Below are 18,538 nucleotides of genomic sequence, written 5' to 3'. Positions count from 1 at the left end.
GTGTGTGGGTGGGGGTGTGGGGGGGGGGGGTGTTAGGGGAAGATAGAGATGGAGAGCGAGAGAGAGAACAGCAGCCCTGTATGCTCAAGTGTCTCTCATGGTTGTGTCAAATTAAAAACTTTAATCAGTACAAACCAGTCCAGATGTGTGTGAATGCGCTGGAAAACATCCTCACTGATGTTATCTGAGGTAATAGGGTGTGTCAGGTCTTTCAACATCTGGCTCAGGAGGTAGCGCGGGTTGCCTGTCAATCGGAAGATCAGCGGTTCGATCCCCGGCTCCTCCAGGCTGCATGTCACAAAATACTAAACCCTGAATTGCCCCTGGTGGCTATTCCATCGGTGTATGAACTTAGGCTCAGTGTGTGAATGGTAAATGCGATGTAGTGTAAAAGCTCTTTGAGTGCTTAACTTAAGCTGCCTTCCCAGATCGACTTATAACTCCCAGTCAGAAGCAGCGGTGAGCAGGCCTGATGATGTCCTTGGCTGCAGTCTGGGCTGCTCTCCATCCCGTTGATGATAATGTGCTTCATCTGGTCATGGAGGTGCTTCCTGCTTGTCAGAGCTTTGAAGATGCACTCCACTGCTGGCTGTAGCACCTGGTCATAGCACCAGTGATAGCAGACTTCTCTTAGGCCTTTCAGGCTGCTACTGAGGATGTGCTCCAGCATTCCTCTTTCGGAATATAGAGAGCATGATGGAGTTTCTCTGTTGTTCCAGACTTGGAAGTTTACTGGGCTTGGCAGGACATCTGAAACAGCTTGGACCATGAACTTAATGCACTGGTGTTCTGCCTACCAGTTCCAGCACATTCCACCACTGTGTTCATCCTCTTTGTTGCCGCGTGTCCACTATCCTGCTGTTCTGTTCCTCCTCAACACCAGCACACACCTTCTCCAGGATTAGTTACCTTGGACCCTGTGTTAGTGGGGTTGCGAGAAGGTGCCCAGCCCTGCTTGCCCGGATGACACTGTCCCCACCGATGCCCTGTGTCTCTACTGAGACTCTGCCACTTCCTGCCTGCTGTATCCACACGAGAGGCATCCAATTCATGACATGATACGTAAATTCAACATAAATTCAATGTAAATACAATCAAATGCCCACATTAGTAACATTGTTTCTATGTGCAAATTTAAAAATCTCATTAATTATTACACTGGCCAGGCTATGAAATACTTTGGGGTTGTTAAAAGAGTAATATTAAAATAAGGAATCGACCCCTGCTGCCGCACATTCAAAATACAGGCCCATTCATAACCATTTGTCTGAAAGTATTTTTACACTCTCCTAAATAGTAACTTTTGCTTCTTTGTCCAAAGCTTCTAAGTCCTACTTTCTTTTTGACTTGAAGTCGAAGTTCAGAGCCATTCTTAATACCATTTCTCAGAATTTCTATTCATTGCGCCCTGATTTGAAATAGTTTTGATGGAGGGCAAGATTTGGCCCACAGGCTGGTTGACCCTACTGTTGTGTCTCTGTTAGTGTCCTGCCTCACTGCGGTGCAGGCTGTCTAGATCCTCTGTGATTAATAGATGAGGCTGCCTGAGAGAACAAAGCTGTAGCCAGAGAGACAAACAAGAATCAGCAGAGAGTCATTCCATCCACTGTGTTCTATGCTGCAGCTGAGGATATCTGAGGAGAATCATTCAGTTTACACTGAACTGTTGGATCTGGGGTCCAAACACACACTGAGCTGACAGCTTTGCTAGCACACTGGAGTAAAACAAAGACGTAAGCAACTAGATGATGTTGCCATGAATGTGTTTGCAGAAACATAATTAGCAGGAAGTTAGGACAGGCCAGTTGGCGTCTTACACTAGTGAATACATTAGACATTGTTTTGTATCGAATGTGAGACATTGTTTCGTGAGAAGCAAAGCTTCTGATTGATTTGACTTTGAAACCGAAATCCTGAACGTTTTGGTAGCAGCAACTACATTTAATTCATCAAAGAATATTTTAAACAGTTATATTATAAATATACCAAACGTTCCTTAACTTTTTGCAGTCTCTTTACACAGAGATAGAGACACCATCTAGTGGCCATTACAGGAAGTCCAGCTTCATACAGACATCCTTCACACACTGCTGCAAACATTAATTCGTCTCTGAAGTCTGCTGGGGATAAATATTCATGAATCTGTATAGAAAAACACAACAAAATGATGCTCCTTAGGACTTCAGATATTACCTCAAAATCATTCCATTCAGACATTTTCTTCCATATCAGAGTAATCCAGTCATTGTTTTAGGGCTCTGGTGTAGCTCACAGCTAATTAACTGAGTTAAAAGCAACAGTACGAGGTGTACTGTTTACTACGCCCAAAGCATGATGGGAGTCCTGGTGGTGGCACAACATCAAAATATTTTCACCATTAATGAAAATAATAATAAGAAAAACAATACTAGTGACAAAATATATTAAAAAGAAGTTAACTATTTTTTGGGCTTTTGTAGCCTAAAGCTGATGATACACGGGGCAATTTTTTGAGCAATCTTGCTAGTGGCAAGACCGACGTTTGAACGGATAGCGACGGGGCGGGTGGCGGAGTGCTGGGGGAAGGGGATTACGGTAGTAATCTTTACTCATTACCATTGATGGCAACGTTGCCCTGCACGATTGCTCTAGAAGTTGCTCTGTGTATCATCAGCTTAAAACTAGGCCTCCTGGGGTGCAGGAAGCAAGCCACAGTCTCTGGTGTCAAAGTTCGCATTCCATTATTGCCCCAAATTGTATTTGTCAAAATCATCAAGTACTGTAAATTCTGAGAGACAGGGTTGTGTCAACAATTTCAAATGGATGGCATTTCTCAGTGGTCAGTCCAGTCCTGAAAAGATAAATACTGCATGTGACATGTAGTGACTCTTGCATAAGCCTGTAAATAAAGAGTTTAATTGTTTAGCTTCAACCACAGCAGCTTCGGTTGGTAAGTGAGCAGCTGGGCATGTATCACAAGATGCTGTAATATTGAAACATTAGTGAATAGTTATTGAAAGCATGACTTGAATTGCTCATCTAATATATAATGGATTACTCTCTGTAATTAAGTGTCCCAATAGTGAATGCAGTGGTCTGAAATAATGCTTGAAGAGGCCTTCCCAAATATAAAGAATGCATGACTGAACATACAACCAATTCACAACATGAGCTGTGAATTTGGAAGCCGTTACATGAGACATTTTTCCCCCTGAGGTCCTTGCCTCACTTATCTCATGAAAGAAGGTTCCAATCTGAGTCAGACTCTGCAGCCCTACCTGCTCACTCACTGCGAGCTGCTCTGGATGAGAGCACAAGCTAAATGCCTAAATTGTAAATTGCGGTTGGTAAGCTAATGAGCTGCATTATGTCTGCTGTGATTAGATGTTATTTGCTCCCAGGATGCTTTGCCCCGCAGAATAGAACATTGGTACTTAGTCCGCCGCCAGGAAGTGAAGTCTGCCAGTGCTTACGTATGACTCTAAACGTGTGTTTGTGTGCGTGCACGTGCATGCGTGTATGGGACAGTTTTCAGTGAGTCTCTCTGTGCCTCGGATGCTAATTTCAGCTCAGTAATTGTGTTTCCATTAACGTGCTGGCATCAATTCTTCCAGGACATACAGCTAATTTAGCCGGTACCCATTGCCCTCTAAACTACCATGCTCAAATACACACACATAGACACACACCGAGCTGCCACTTTACTGGCATATCTTCCTCCATTAGAGACTTAAGTCAGTGAAGCTGAAAAGACACACACAGAGACACACACACACACACACACACACAGGTTGACTACTGGGTTCACTTTGTATTTAACTACACAGGTCATTACAGCCCAACTCACACTTCTTCTTCTCTTTCCCTCTGTCTGTCTCTTGATCCTATCACCACTATTTGAACATAATGGTCACCACTGTGCTACATCATTGACACAGTAACAACTCTGAGTCAGTCAGAAGTGTCACTGACACTGAGTTATTGTTTGATAAATCATCATATAGTGGACATTTTGTGAATGTGTTGAGATCCAGTGGGACAGTTTGTCCTGGGGGATTTAAATTGAGAAGTACACCAACTTGTCTTCTCACCAAGGACACACTGTTGATGTCCCATTGCCTGCCAACCTAGTGTGCTCATACACACACACACGCACGCACACAATAAGACACAACAAGCTTCCTCTTCACTGGCATTTATTTTTCAGACTGATGGGCCAGACTGGTTTCAGCTCTACTAATTACACATACCATACTGATTAGAGCGTCTGGTAAAGGATTTTTTAGATTGATACTAATATCAATATTTCAGAGTTAAAGAAATCTGATAAAAACATGTTGGTCAGTATTGGTTTATTAGCATAAACACATGCCATAAACAAGCATTTGATAAGAACCCCTTGTTTTAGTTATTTTTTAGAAGATATGATACAAGATATGCGCTGACCATGACATTTTACAGTGGAAAACATAACAGCACATGTAATGAAAACATTTAATTAGTAAGCCTTTATGAAATTAGCATCAATAACAAATAAAAAATATAAGCAAAAACATACCCAGAATATTTGATAATTGCTTCATGCGATCCATTGGAAAATATTCTAACCTAAAGGTTCACTTAGGAGCTGTTTTTGGAGCTTTCACAGGACACCATGCCGTCTTTTTCAAACCTGAGTAAGTTCAATTCACTGAAGAAGATCAAAGGAAACAGTTAAAAGTTGTGGAAATAGCTTTGAGTTAGGATTTTTTTTATTACAGACAACAAAGATACATGTGCATCTAAAAAAGACAGAGAGATTAAAGGCCCAGGAGACCTTTGCAAGTGTTTTGAGTTAATTAGCTGATTAGAGAGCGCTTCTCAGGTTGACATTTCTGTGTTATAAATTCTAAAATTCTAATACATTTTGAGATACTGAAGTTTTGATTTCCATGAGCTGTAAGCCATAATCCCAAGATTGAAAAAAGGCTTGAAAAAATTTCACTTCATCTGCATGTGGACACGTATATGTTTGATAATAAAACAACTGAACTGTAATAAAAATTAAATGAAGTAGTGTGTGGCGTGTTCAGGAATATGAAAGGAATCCTCCTCCCCCAACGACAAACTCATCTTTATCTATTAGTGTATCCTTCAGTTTATAGTAGTTTATAGATTGTTATGTGTATGTAATTAGCTGAAATAGTTTACGGTGATGGTTTACTTATTAGCTCCAAAGCATCAAAGCAAAAATTTTTCCTTGATTGCCAAGACTTGGGAGAACAATTTTCAAAATTCTAAACTGTTTCACTGGCACTTATTTTTCAGACTGACGGGCCAGACTGGTTTCAGCTCTACTAATTACACATACCATACTGATTAGAGCGTCTGGTAAAGGATTTTTTAGATTGATACTAATATCAATATTTCAGAGTTAAAGAAATCTGATAAAAACTATTTTCAAAATTCAAAACTCTTTGTCATTTTTATTGCCAGAGTAGTTTGAATAAAGTTTTGTGAGATTCAATATCGGTTTAAATTTCTTTGTCCTTATAAAAAATGTATTTATACACTCATGGGACAAAACTACATTACAAATTCTGTTAGCCTAGGTTGTCCTGAAAAAACAAAAACAGATGTATATTACTCGATTGTGCATTACAGAGGTTATACAAGCATTATTCCAGAAGGTGAACCTAAAAGAGGTAAGAAAAAAGATGCCGTAGACCCAAGGGGGTTAACAAGTTTGAAGGGTGTACAAGTTGATTTTCATACTGATGAAATGACATGAAATCTATGGCTGCCTGAAGGAAGGAAATCAATCATAAAACTGGTTGTATGCATTTGAAAATAGTCAGCAGTCATGTACAATATACACAATTTGGAGTTAATGGGCTCCAACATGCAAAATCAGCAGTATGACCTTTTACATCAGCTGACCATTGTCAGGGCTGACTGTATATTTTTTGATCTGAAATATTTCCTGAGCTTTTAACTGACTCTGTTACTTCCTCCTCAGAGCTCATGGGCCAGACGCCATGATCCTGGTGGATGGACAGCCTCTGCAGACCAATGGGGAGCTGGGTCTGTCCCAGATGCTTCACATAGCTAGTCAGATTGCAGCTGGGATGATCTACTTGGCGTCTCAACACTTTGTGCACCGTGATCTGGCAACCAGGAACTGCCTGGTGGGGAATGGCCTTCTGGTGAAAATAGGAGACTTTGGCATGTCCAGAGACATTTACAGCACAGATTATTACAGGGTAAGAAGATTTTGTTCCTACATTGAACACTTTTGACCCAAAGATGGTCAAAGATGCTTGAAAGGTCAAATCCTTTACATTTATTATGGCATTTACAAGTGAAATGCCACTACAGTTTGTTTACTTTTATCCTCCGTAGTCTGGAGTAGTCTGTAACAAGATAAACAAAGAGACACATGGATGGTTTCTTTTATTTCTATAGTTCTGGACTTCTTCTGATTTTGATGTTCATGACCAAAATAATGTTTACGAAGCAGCATGACTTATATTTATGTGACGAAAATTACATGTCATCACCAGTAGACTCACCTAATAGCCTAAGATTTGTTCAATATGTCAGCAGTGGACAGAGGATAAATAACTTACTGTATTGTACTAGTGTAGATAGCTGCAGGAGAGGAGACTGACTGTCACATTATGATTCACTGTATAGTTTCTCTAAATTATTTCGCCTGCGGCTGTTTTTTTTTAAGGTTTTGTAATATTTTAATGATACGTTTCCTGCCAATGTAGAAGAGGTGTGTCTGTTAGACGATGGTAACAGCTCAGAGAGATTTTCAGGAGACTCTCTCAGCACTGTAATTGGCATGGTGGGGAATAATTTGTATTTGGCAGTAAATGTCAATGACACCATTGAGTCCCATCCTGCTAAGTAGCTTCTGTGGACTGTTTTCTTTTTATTGGCTGCTCCAATGTCCCAGCAGGGCCGCTGGTACAGCAACAGAAAAGACTGACTGATTTTTTATTTATTTTAATTCTGAACAGCAGTGAACTGGTTCAGTGGTTCCGTTTTACAGACATCATAATACATTATTTATCCCTTGTTTATATTGCTCATGTGCACTCACCCCACCTTAATGCACTTTAATGTTGAGTTGTTTGGATTGAATTTGTTGTATATTTATAATGGCAATGTCAGCTCTGAGTCAGAAAGATAAAATGCACAAAAAGTAAACTTGGCATAGAAAGACAACCAAAGACACACACACAGACCTTTAAGAAAAGGCTCAATCTTTTCATAAAAATGTAGTTTGGACTATTGTTACATGAACAGGAGGAAACAGTGCGTTGGTTGGGGACTATTTTTATCAGTTGATGAATCCACATGTGGTGCTCTAGTGAGTATTTGGGGCAGCAGGACGGTGTATGTGGGACTGAATCAAAATAAACTACAGTGTGTGTGTTGATGGTGATTAAGGGTCATCTCACCCAGTGCAGCAGTGAGGCTCACTGATGTGTTTTCTAGTTTGTGGACAACAATGGAGCTCCACGGGTCAAAAGAAGAAGATACGTCAGGCTGTGATGCACACACAGTACCTGTTAGGAGATACATTCTTTGTTCTGCACATGGGAGTTAGAATAAGAAAAAAATAGAATATCAACAGAGTTATGTTTTAAGAGAAAGTAAAACTTAGGATTGTTTGATTAAGGTCAGTGTAAATGCAACTGTTCTCAATTAGCTATTTATGTGCAGGGCAGTATTTGTCTGAGTTCAGGAGGTAGTATAAGGATCATAAAGTATAGTTTCAAAAATTAAACACTGTTCTAATCTTACGCCGCTATGGTGAAGGTTTGGTTAGCTCTATGTACAAAAACAACTTGGTTAAGGTTAGAGAAAGATTGTGGTTTTTGTTACAATAAGTACTTACACTTGCAATATTTTTTTTCCCCACTTGCTTAACAATGAAACTCACAGCTCTATAAAGCCAAAGGGAGCTGCAGAGGAAGCTGCTAATTTTGTGTAGGTTCATCACTATAAGATACACTAATATCATTATATAATATTCATTATTACTGCTTTAAGGTTAGGAAAACATCTTGATTTGGGTAAAAAATTAATACTTTGTCAGGGTTGAGGGAGATTCATCACCATGCTTACATTAAACACTTGGTTAAGGGTAGAGAAAGATCATGGTCACAGTAAAAAGAAAACAACGTTGACTGTCAGTTGGCCAAGGACAGCGGCCGCCCATGTCGTTTTGTTGACCAATCCATTGTTTACTTTGACTCCTTGAGAGATGTTTCCTATTTCCCTGTTTTTTTTTCAGGTATTTTTTCATTTACTTAACCTCTTGGCAGGTGAGCCAAAATGTTCCTTCCAGACACTGCACAGGTACACACATCCTCCCAGCTGTAGTTTGTCTGAGAGCAGAGACAGACTGGCTCATTAACATGCATCGCTCAGACAAGCAAAATGACAGAGGATATGATTTTCCTCCCTTTGCTTGCAGCCAAACAGAACTCTGGGAACTATGTCTGCAGTTCAGACTGAGCAGATTGCAGTTCAGCCCAACTTCTAAATTATCCAAGACATCCAGGTCTTCAGGGTCAGACAGAGTGCACACCTCTGTCCTGCATGCTTGTGGCTGTTCCCCATCAGGGTTCTCAGACTAACTAAAGCTGTGTGTATCTACAAACTTTAAGACTTCCAGCAATTCAGTTTTGAACATTGAACTGATTTTTGATTTGATTGCTTTCCAAGTCTCTGCTTACTAAATCACCAGACAGCTGTTGAAATGTGTTAAGCATCTAATAATTTAAAGGGGTTTTCCAGTCATCTAGTATAACACTGTACGTTTAAAGTAGGTGGGGCTTCAAGAGACAGAAAAAAAGGTCCCATATTGTGCTCATTTTCAGGTTCATAGTTTTATTTTGGGAGTCTACTAGAAAATGTTTACCTCATTTACTGTTCAAACGCATTGTTTTACTTGTCCATTGCCGCAGCTTCTCTGTTCTCTACTCTCTGTTCTGTCTGAACAAACCTTTTTAGCTCCTGTCTCTTTAAGACCCCCTCCCTAGAAGCCCACTTTCTGCTGATTGGCCAGATTCTGGAAGCCTGCCAAGGGGCTGCAACTAGCTGTGTGGCAATACAGTAGGTCTGGCGGTGATTTGATAGTCATGACATCACAATCTTCCAGAAGTCCTGACAGCTCGTTTCAAGGCTCGTTTCTGAATGTGTGCTGTGTGCGTTTCAGCTTCTGAAGCTGAATCCTCAATAAAATAGCAGGAGCTAAAACCCCTCATGTCATTTGCTCTATACTTGGCCAGATGTGGACTTTGAATTAGGACAGTATTTTGGCAGTGACTGATGACTTTTCACAAGTACAGACAAGAACACAGATTAGGAAATGTCTAAAGGCTCGTGCAGACTACACGACTTTCAGCATCGGCCGATGGCCGTGCTGTTCACACTACACAACTTGCCGTCTTGTGACGGGAGTCTTGAAGTCGTTGTGGCGTTCATACTACGTGACTGATTAGTGACAGGGGGTCACACACTACACGATTTGACAAGAAAACACATGTGAAACAGGAAATGAGCGATCCTGCACACGAAACAGCTGTTGTTTGTTATTATAAAGACAGCAATCATAAAGACAAAGAATCTGGGTGAAAGGATGGATCAGCACACGCAGGTAGCAGGGATCGTCTGAGCTACAGAGAGAGCTGGAGGGGAGTAAAAAGTGTTTTGCAGTTTAAAAGTAGCAGCCTGCTCTCATTGGGTGGATGCGGATGCGAATCGGCCGACTCCTCCAGATATTTGGCAATAGATATCTAGCTGGGGCTGGCAATGTGTCAGAAATGCGCCAGGGAGCCGTTTTGATGCGTTGTCAAGTAGCTCACACATAACGACTGGCGAGCGTCGATTGATCGCTGATTTACCACTGACCACAGCCTGACAGTCGAGTCAGTTAACCTCTGTGAGTGGCAAATTGGGCTTAAAATCGCGTGGTGTGAACTAGGCTTTAGGTTAAATAATAGTGTCTCTCACTAGACTCTTCCTGCCTGGGAAATGCCCACATACTTCAAACACCACACTTCCAGTAATGCAGGCTTTCTGTTAAAAATGTGTATCGCTTACAAGCTGGGAGTAGAAAGTTGACTTGAATCAGGTTACTATAACAGTTTTCCAACAGTTGCATAGCGGAAAAGGGACCATGGTTGATACATTCACCAAGCATCTGGTGAGCTGTTGTTGAAAATCTGTAACCTATTCCATGAACGCTGTGCCACAGCTGTGAGCTGACTGCTGCGCTGTGGAAGGCAGTCTAGATTAGCCCCAGGCCAGCTCTTAGCCCAAGGTAAATGGTAACTATGGGCTTCAAACATGAAGCCTGAGAATTATTGTAAAACATTCAGAGCTTTTGAAATCTACAAAAGAGGGCTGTCTCAGAATAATCTTCTGTCCTCCAGTGACAGCAAAGGAAAACAGCGCAGTTGACTTTGTGGGGAGAGAGTGGGACGCAGTGGTTATCCGTCTCTTTCGTCTCCAGTAATGAGGTCGTTATGTTGTGTATGAGAATCTTCTTCGGAATGCAAAGATGTCTTCAGCAAACACAAAAACAGTCTCTTCTAGTCCAGTGAATGAAGACTTTCACCTAGGGAAAAACAAAGTTCTAATAAAGTCAAACATTGAAGCAGCAATGTTGGGTTTGGTGATGTGATTACGTTTAGCTGATGCTTTTATCCAAAATGACTCACAATTGCTATGTACGTCAGAGGTCGGTGTTTTGCTCAGGGAGAAATTGGTGGACATGTCATAGTGGGGAATTGAACCCAGGTCTCTCACACCAAAAGCATGCACCTAATCCACTACTCCATCACCACCCCATGGCTACTGCGTTCCAGTGGGGCTCGTCCAGTATTATAAATATCACACTTTGGTGCGATTTAACAGACAAGAGAGATTTTGGCGCTGTTTCTTTGTTAAAGGCTTTGTTCCTTACATGAAGGCCTCCTTGTTAAGGCTTTTTTTTTTTTTCATGTAGGCCTTTGTCTTTGTTTCCCATATATGGGAGGTTCCAAGGGTGGGGTGTAACAAGTGACATTGAGAAGATTGTATGAAACAGGAATACAGAATGGTGAAAAACTGTTCCAGAACCAGACAGCTCTGCCACCTTGCAACTTAGGTGTCACAGTAAGCCATGACTGTGAGTTAGCATGTACAATACCAAAGCCCAAGAATTGGCTCACCTCAATAGGATGCAGCCTTCATCAATGTTGATATCTACATCTGTGCCTTTCCTGCTATGAGATGTTGAAATGTGTGCTACAAAAAAGGAAATGAAATCAAATGAAAGAGACAGAAACTGTTTACTGAGCTATATTATAGTTAGAATACAGGGTTTGGAACATGAAGAATGTATGGATCATCAGTCAGCAGTAATTTACACTGTAAGACAAGTTCTAAAACCTGTCGCTATTGGAATCCGTTATTGTCACCCTGAGTCCAAGCTCTTAAGTCCATGAATCCAAGAAAGGAGGAAGAAGAGGTGACGGGGAATCAGACAGCAGAGATAGAGAAGGGAAAGGGGGGAGAGGAGGGCAGGGAGGACGAACTGTCAGCAGCACACTGGAGGTCATTCATTATGTGAGTCTTGATTAGGAGGCACATATTTGACTAAATTAGTCAAGCTGCTTTATGATTTCACAGAAGTCAGACAGCAGGCGAGAGCAAATGAAAAATGATTCACTCACTGTCTGATCTACATGCTGTCCTATAATTGAGAGGACTTTCTGGGTTGTACAGTACGTCTTCTCATATCCTCAAGATCAGTCAAGTGTGATTAAAGGAAAAATCCACCCAAGTGACTGGCCTGCTCAGTAAGCTGTATTAGATTTTTATTGGATCATTATTATCATTATTGAGTTTTATATTTACTATTGGTTTTTAGCTACTAGCCAGAGGAAACAAACTTAGCTTGTAATTAGGAAAGCTCATTTGTGCACAGACATGGCATTTTATTGATCATCATACAGCCTGACCATGACGGTTGTTAGCTAATGAGACCGTGTCATAAAGCAACCCAGTCGCTTGACAGTGATTGCATTGCATTGGCTGATATGTTTTCTAGGAAATATAGCATTATGTAGATGACGCTCTTTTTAAAATCATCATAACACAGAAATATTTTATATTTTACAAAACTTTAAAATGTTAAGTGGCAACATATTTCATTTATGTGTCCTACGATATCCACTCCATGCAGCTAAAGCAAGTTTAGACAACTCAAAACGCTATTTAAAGTACATTTTCTAAGTAAAAGTAAATGCCAACTGACATGCAGTCAGTCCAGAAAAGCCAGGGGCAGAAAGTAGAAGTTCACTAAGACTCACCCATTATCACTAGGGGAGAACTGTGACCAAAGTAGCACAGAAATTAGAGCCCATACAAGTCTGATATGCCAAACTATGTCAGCTTGTACAGTAGCAATACTTACCAGAACTGTGTTTATTACTGGTGGAGAAACCGCTGTATGGCAGCAAAAATATTGGTGAGAAATGTTTATGCAATTACTGTAGTGGTGTTACAGGTGTTATTGGAGGAAACCTATAGCCACTGTTCATGTCTTCATTCATTAACAAATCTATATTCACTGTCATTCATAAGTGCAGCAGTCACTGCCCTGACCTGACTCTGTACATGGCCTGAATGAGTCAGATCAGATAAACACAGTCTGGGAGATTTACACCATGTGCTATAATCAGAAGCAGCAGATCATCTCCAATTCTTCATATGACGTCTGTCAAAAACGTTGTCCAAAGATATAGAGATATAGCAATTGTTTCCGTGTATTTCTTGGTTTATTTAAAGAAATAATATGTAACTTTTCCACATTAAAATGTCTAAAAATGACTAGACCTATATTATGTATTTTGTTGAATTGTGCACTTATATTATTCCATATGTTTCCAAAAATTTTCAATCCAGAGAAATCTGTAATTTTAAAAACTGTGCATTTCATTTGGTCGCCTGTCAGTGGCGTCGTACCCCCTTTGCGCATGGTCAGTGGTACAGTTGTTTGCCAGAAGCTGACTCCTTTAGTGTTCAGCCACATTTTTATTCTTTGGACGTCTGGATCTTAAGTTATCAGAGAAACAAGCTGAGCAAACGTTAGCAGCAAGCTCGGCTCACAGCGTCCTGTGTCCACCGAACAGTGCCAGAGAGATTTAGCATGAAATTGCTTTATTCAGTGTTTCTACCGGGTTTATTCTCTGGGTCTGTTTGATCTGGAGAGCAGGAGACCTCTGTTGTTAGCAGCAAGCTCAGCACGTAGCTTCCTGTCCACAAAACAGCACAGGAGAGACTTTGATTTTTAAAGTGAAACCAGGTCCGCTTGATTTGGAGAGGAGACATTTTTTAAAATTGGTCCAGTATTGAGCAAGCGTGCTGCAGCCTGCAGCTGTGAAACAGGGCTGCAACGTAATCCTTGTGGGCAATTGCGTCCCGTCAAAGTACGCCCACTAAAGTGCTTGTTTTCGCCACTGGCAGGCTCAGATTGTTATTATAAGTGTCTGACAACATTGTGGAAAGGATTCATACAGAGAAAGACCTTTTTAGAGTAAGATCCTTTTTGTTTAACTAGAAACAGTCACACAGTCATCGCACTTGTTAAACCCACCGGACTACGCTGACAAAAACAGTGACGTGTTGGTAAGTGCTTTGAGTGGTTATTAAATGCGGTTCACTTTCAATGGTGGTTATATCATCCCCAAAATACATCATGTAAAAGATATTCATAGACCATGTTCATCTATAAAACTTCTTTTCCTGTGTGTGTGTTCAGGTGGGAGGTCACACCATGCTGCCTATCCGCTGGATGCCCCCAGAGAGCATCATGTACAGGAAGTTCACTACAGAGAGTGACGTGTGGAGCTTCGGAGTCATTCTGTGGGAGATCTTCACTTACGGCAAACAGCCGTGGTTCCAGCTCGCCAATAATGAGGTACACTATCAAGGACATATGTATATATATTCTGTATTTTCATCAACCAACAGGAACTACATTCGGTTAAATTTGATTTATATAGTCATTGAACTTCTGGACCGTACTCTTTGTAATATTATTTACAGAGACCCAACAATTCCCACCATGAGCAAGCACTTGACCACAGTAGCAAGGAAATACTCCCTTTAAACAGGCAGAAACCTCAAGAGAACACATATCACAATGCAAGTTCCACATAGATATGTAAAATAATAGTAATGGTAGTGGTAAAAAATAACAATGAAAAAAAAGACACCAAAAAGTGATGGACATTGTTGTGCTTGTTGTTGCCATGGTTTGTGACTCATGATATTATTGAAGTCGGGTCTGTGTGTCACGTCGTTTATTCAGTAATTTCATTCACACGTTTTATTTACCAGCTGCCATGAGTGGATTAGGGGTCGTTTGTCAATGCTTTTCTTTTTCAGTCACATACAAAATATGAATACACACAGGTACACAAAGATACCAATTCTCTTTTCTTACCGCCATTTCCACAGTGGAGAAATAGCTAAATTAATGTCAGGAGCAAACAAAGAAAATTCTTGGGAGTTTCATTCACCACAAACATGACAGGACCCAAACATCTCAGTGAAGTTACTGTAAGTCATAAATTTTGAAACGTTGCGTGACTTCTCATGGAGTCAACAAGCTCCACTCTGCCATTACAACCAAGGTGTGTAATATCCTTAAATCCTGTCAGTAGGATTCAAGCATTCTGCTGCCACCAAGCCCATGCCCCCCCCCCTCACCGCCTCGATATCACTGCGTTAATGTGGCAGAACGTGTCAATTGAAATTTTGCATTTTAATTATGTCGCTGCTCTTACTGTTCTTTCAGCTACCCCATTAGTTTCATTAGTTTCAAGGGAATTGACCAGAATTGACCTTGTTTCTAAGAGTTAGATCACATTTTGATTCTTCAGTTGTTTCCCATTGTCCTCCTTGGGGTCTGGATAGCAGGATATTGGATTAGCAACTCTGCACACTTAGTTGAGACTGTCCATCCAAACTCATTTTGTGTTAGAGCCATTATCCGCACAGACATGGAAATATTTGTTCAGTGGTCCTGCCACTTCAGCATCCAAGTGTGTGATTGTGTTACTGATAATGTTGCGGTTGTTTTCTTAAACCCTCCTGCCTTCGGGAGACTTTCCCTTAAGGTTATCACCTTTACCCTGGCTTTATATCCACCTCTTTGACGTACTACTCTGTCTCCTCCTACGTGTCCCTCCCCGTGTGAACTTGCTTCACATGTTGGTCTCATCAGGTTCCATGACTTTAATTATAGCTATTTTACTTATTTGATTTGATATCTATAAATTGATTTGGTATGATTAATTGCAAAGGCCCCAGGCTTTTTGATTCAGCTCCCTGTTTCCTTGAGACAGGTAGTCAATGGCCCTCTTGTGGCTTTCAACATTGATCCATTTAATTTTCATTGATTTTGTGGCTTCTGCTATTATTCCCCATTGCTCAGCATTGCTGAGCAGCTTTCCTCTGCTGTCCTCAAACTCTGTTTGCTCCCATAAGTGTAACTCTTATCTAACTCTTATCCATAGTGTTAGCATAAAGGCAATACAGGATACTTAATATAACTGTAGCTCTCAAATTTTGAGGTTTATTGGCAAGTAATTGGAAATTACTAACCCTTACTCTTTTATTCTAAAGCAACTATTCGTAGATACCCTGCTAGGATACACACTGATTAAGAGGCTGAGAACAAAACACAGAACCAATAATTTCAACTAGGATTGTTTTTCCAAATAAAAATGTATGCCTTCAGACCAAGATGTAGTAATGAGAAAAAATATCCACTCTTTCTTTAAGCATCAATTCACACACTATATGTACGTATGCGATGGACAGATCTTGAAGCTGAATTTCCCGCATGTCTTGGCCACTGGCTTAAAAAGGTATAGAAGTGCTGCTTGAACATGCTGTTCTTCCAAATGTTGCTTATGATTTCAAAATGCTGTGTGCTCTGTGGAGCAACTCAAAGTTCATTGCACTCTGGATATTTATTGACTTTGATGTGATTTGACTTAATATGATTTAACTGAGTAATCCAACCATGCTGTTTGTCATAGGTATACAGGGTACCACTTTTATGTCATCTGGAACATCTGTGCCTCTTTGTCTTCCCAGGTGATAGAGTGCATTACTCAGGGCAGGGTACTGGAGCGCCCCAGGCTCTGTCCCAAGGAAGTCTACGATATTATGCTGGGCTGCTGGCAGAGGGAGCCACAACAGCGTCTCAACATTAAGGACATTCAGAAGATGCTGTTTACACTGATGAAAGCCACACCAGTCTATCTGGACATACTGGGATAGAAATGGATATGAGTAGAAAAGAATGGGATCATCACTGGAGTAGAAATTAGTTCATTGAATCAGAAGGAAATGGATTGCCTTGGAAAGGATGTCTGGCCTGGGCTCACAGCATAGTCTGTGATGGAACCATGTGAATGTGGATTAGGAATGGACCGTAGCTTGCATCTAACTGCCTGACATAATTACATTGAAATGAACTAACTAAAGTGGAGTGATGCGTGTTTAACTGGATTGGAATGAACTGGATTACATTACACTGTATCACATTATAAATGTCTTGGACCTTACCTAAATGGCCAGTTTTGCTCCTTTTTGATGAACTCATGACCAAAAAGACTTGGCTCTGAACTATGGACTGCGTCAAACTGGACTGAACTGGATGAACCTGATTGTTCTGGTTTGGTATGGTTTAGGTTTCTTAATAATTTAGGTACTATCATTTCCTAGCCTATGCATCCTCACTTCACCCTGTCTAAATCAGTGCAGCCTTGGTTCTATCCAAGTCTTGATGAAGCTTGACCTAGTTTGGTAGAGTCTGACTCGGCTTGACTATATTTAAAATAGCCTGTCCTAGATTATATTTTACTTGTCTTGGGCTTGCCATTATAAGTGTTTATGGCAAACGTTCAAGAACATCTTCATCATTATGATGACTCCCTACAGTTTTGAATACTACACATCTTAATTAAATCTGTTTGGGTTAAAATTCTAATTATATTAATGACCTACTTGACAGTTGTCTGCTTCTGATGGAGGTTTTCATTCCAAAGTCAAGATCATTATCTTTGATTGGTGGTTCTTAATAAAACCAGAGAGGATGCGTACTGCTGCATCATTTCATTGTGGAACCTCTGTTGGCAAGACTACAGCTGAAAGTAGCAGTATTCTTGTGGCTCCAACCAAGACAGCAATCTATATAATCTAAAAATAGCCAGGCAGTTCTGGTTAAATGTTAAGGGAATGCACTGTTCCCGTGAACATCTCTAGGACAGGTTTCATTTTTCGACACTGTTCATTGAAACATAGAGGAAGTGGGTCAACAAGAAAAGACAGCTTGCATAAATCAAACATGTCATGTGCAGCAGCCACTGTGTTTCTAAGTGCTAGTCCAAAGTCAGCACGCTTAACGTTTTCATCTGCAAAAGCTTCATAGCTACACCTTCTATTCCTGGTCTCATGTTAGCCCACTGAGCTGTTCACATCTGCAAGAACCTAACCAGACCTTCCAAACCTGAGCCTGGAAGTGTGGCCTGGTGACTGTCTGTCACCACTGAGATGGACCTAAGTGCCTCCTACTTCTTTCTAAACACTGGGAAGTCAAAAAAATAGTCTTTCAAAATAAGAGCACTTTTACATTTTGTTTACCTGCTTAAAAAATGTACGCTAGCTGTAAACTTTCCTCATTTTTCTTATAAACAACCCTACTTTCAGCACTCTATGTATGGCAAAAAAAACAAAACAAAAAAAAGGAATAAAATGATGAAAATGATAAAGAAAAAAATTATCCCGTGGGAGAAAAAGCAAAAAAAGCTTTTTTGTACCCTTTGCAGCCTGACAAGAACGTCTAACTACCCAGGGTGAAGTTACATTTTCCTTGTTTGAAAAAATTACATATTCTATATATTTCTTATTTATTTTTATTTTAAATGAAATAGTGGACCTTTACCAAGCTCCAAAGCCATTGGAATATTCTGCCACTGGGTAGGAAAAACAGATCACTGTTACAAGACAAACAATAGGCTGAGAGGTAGCCTCCAAACATTTAGAAGACTCTTTTGCTAGTGTGATAGACCTGGATCCGCTCTGACATCAGATCCTGGACATAATCGAGCAACCACTTTATGGCAACAGAAAGTTGGAACTGAAAGGATAACGATGGAGCTACCAGTCAATGAACAAAATCGTGTTACTTTTAAAAAGAATGTATATACTGTAAATCTATATGTCTTAAGATATGTTAACTTATTTCCTTTTTTCGAGTTTGATTATTTTTAGCTTCTTGATGTGTTTATGTATATGGTTCAGTGAAAGCCAATAGATATTTTGATAAACTTTCTTTCTAGTTACTGTTATTATTTAGTCATCTAATGTCTTTTCAGCATTTTAACAAGATAATCTACATTTAAATAATTTATATTCATTGTACTTTTAGTTGATCATTTGATGGTAATGTATGAGACAGGACAGTAGAGGAAAGATGTAAAGTTATTGGGCC

General features: G+C 40.3%; 1 protein-coding gene across 1 annotated transcript in view; it reads left to right on the top strand.

Moving 5' to 3' along the window:
* ntrk3a (neurotrophic tyrosine kinase, receptor, type 3a) overlaps positions 1–17,781 on the top strand; it is a 530,438-nt gene extending 512,657 nt beyond the window's left edge. The window contains exons 11-13 of the mRNA XM_046038284.1: positions 5,978–6,221; positions 13,790–13,948; positions 16,138–17,781. Of these exons, the coding sequence (XP_045894240.1) occupies positions 5,978–6,221; positions 13,790–13,948; positions 16,138–16,323 (589 nt within the window). The 3' untranslated portion in view covers positions 16,324–17,781. The remainder of the gene's footprint in view (positions 1–5,977; positions 6,222–13,789; positions 13,949–16,137) is intronic.
* Positions 17,782–18,538: the final 757 nt, after the last annotated feature.

This window comes from Micropterus dolomieu, linkage group LG22 (genome assembly GCF_021292245.1).
Source record: "Micropterus dolomieu isolate WLL.071019.BEF.003 ecotype Adirondacks linkage group LG22, ASM2129224v1, whole genome shotgun sequence".
Taxonomy (NCBI): Eukaryota; Metazoa; Chordata; class Actinopteri; order Centrarchiformes; family Centrarchidae; genus Micropterus; species Micropterus dolomieu.
The sequence above is the reverse complement of the archived record's forward strand: the minus strand, read 5'-3'. Positions and strand labels throughout refer to the sequence as shown.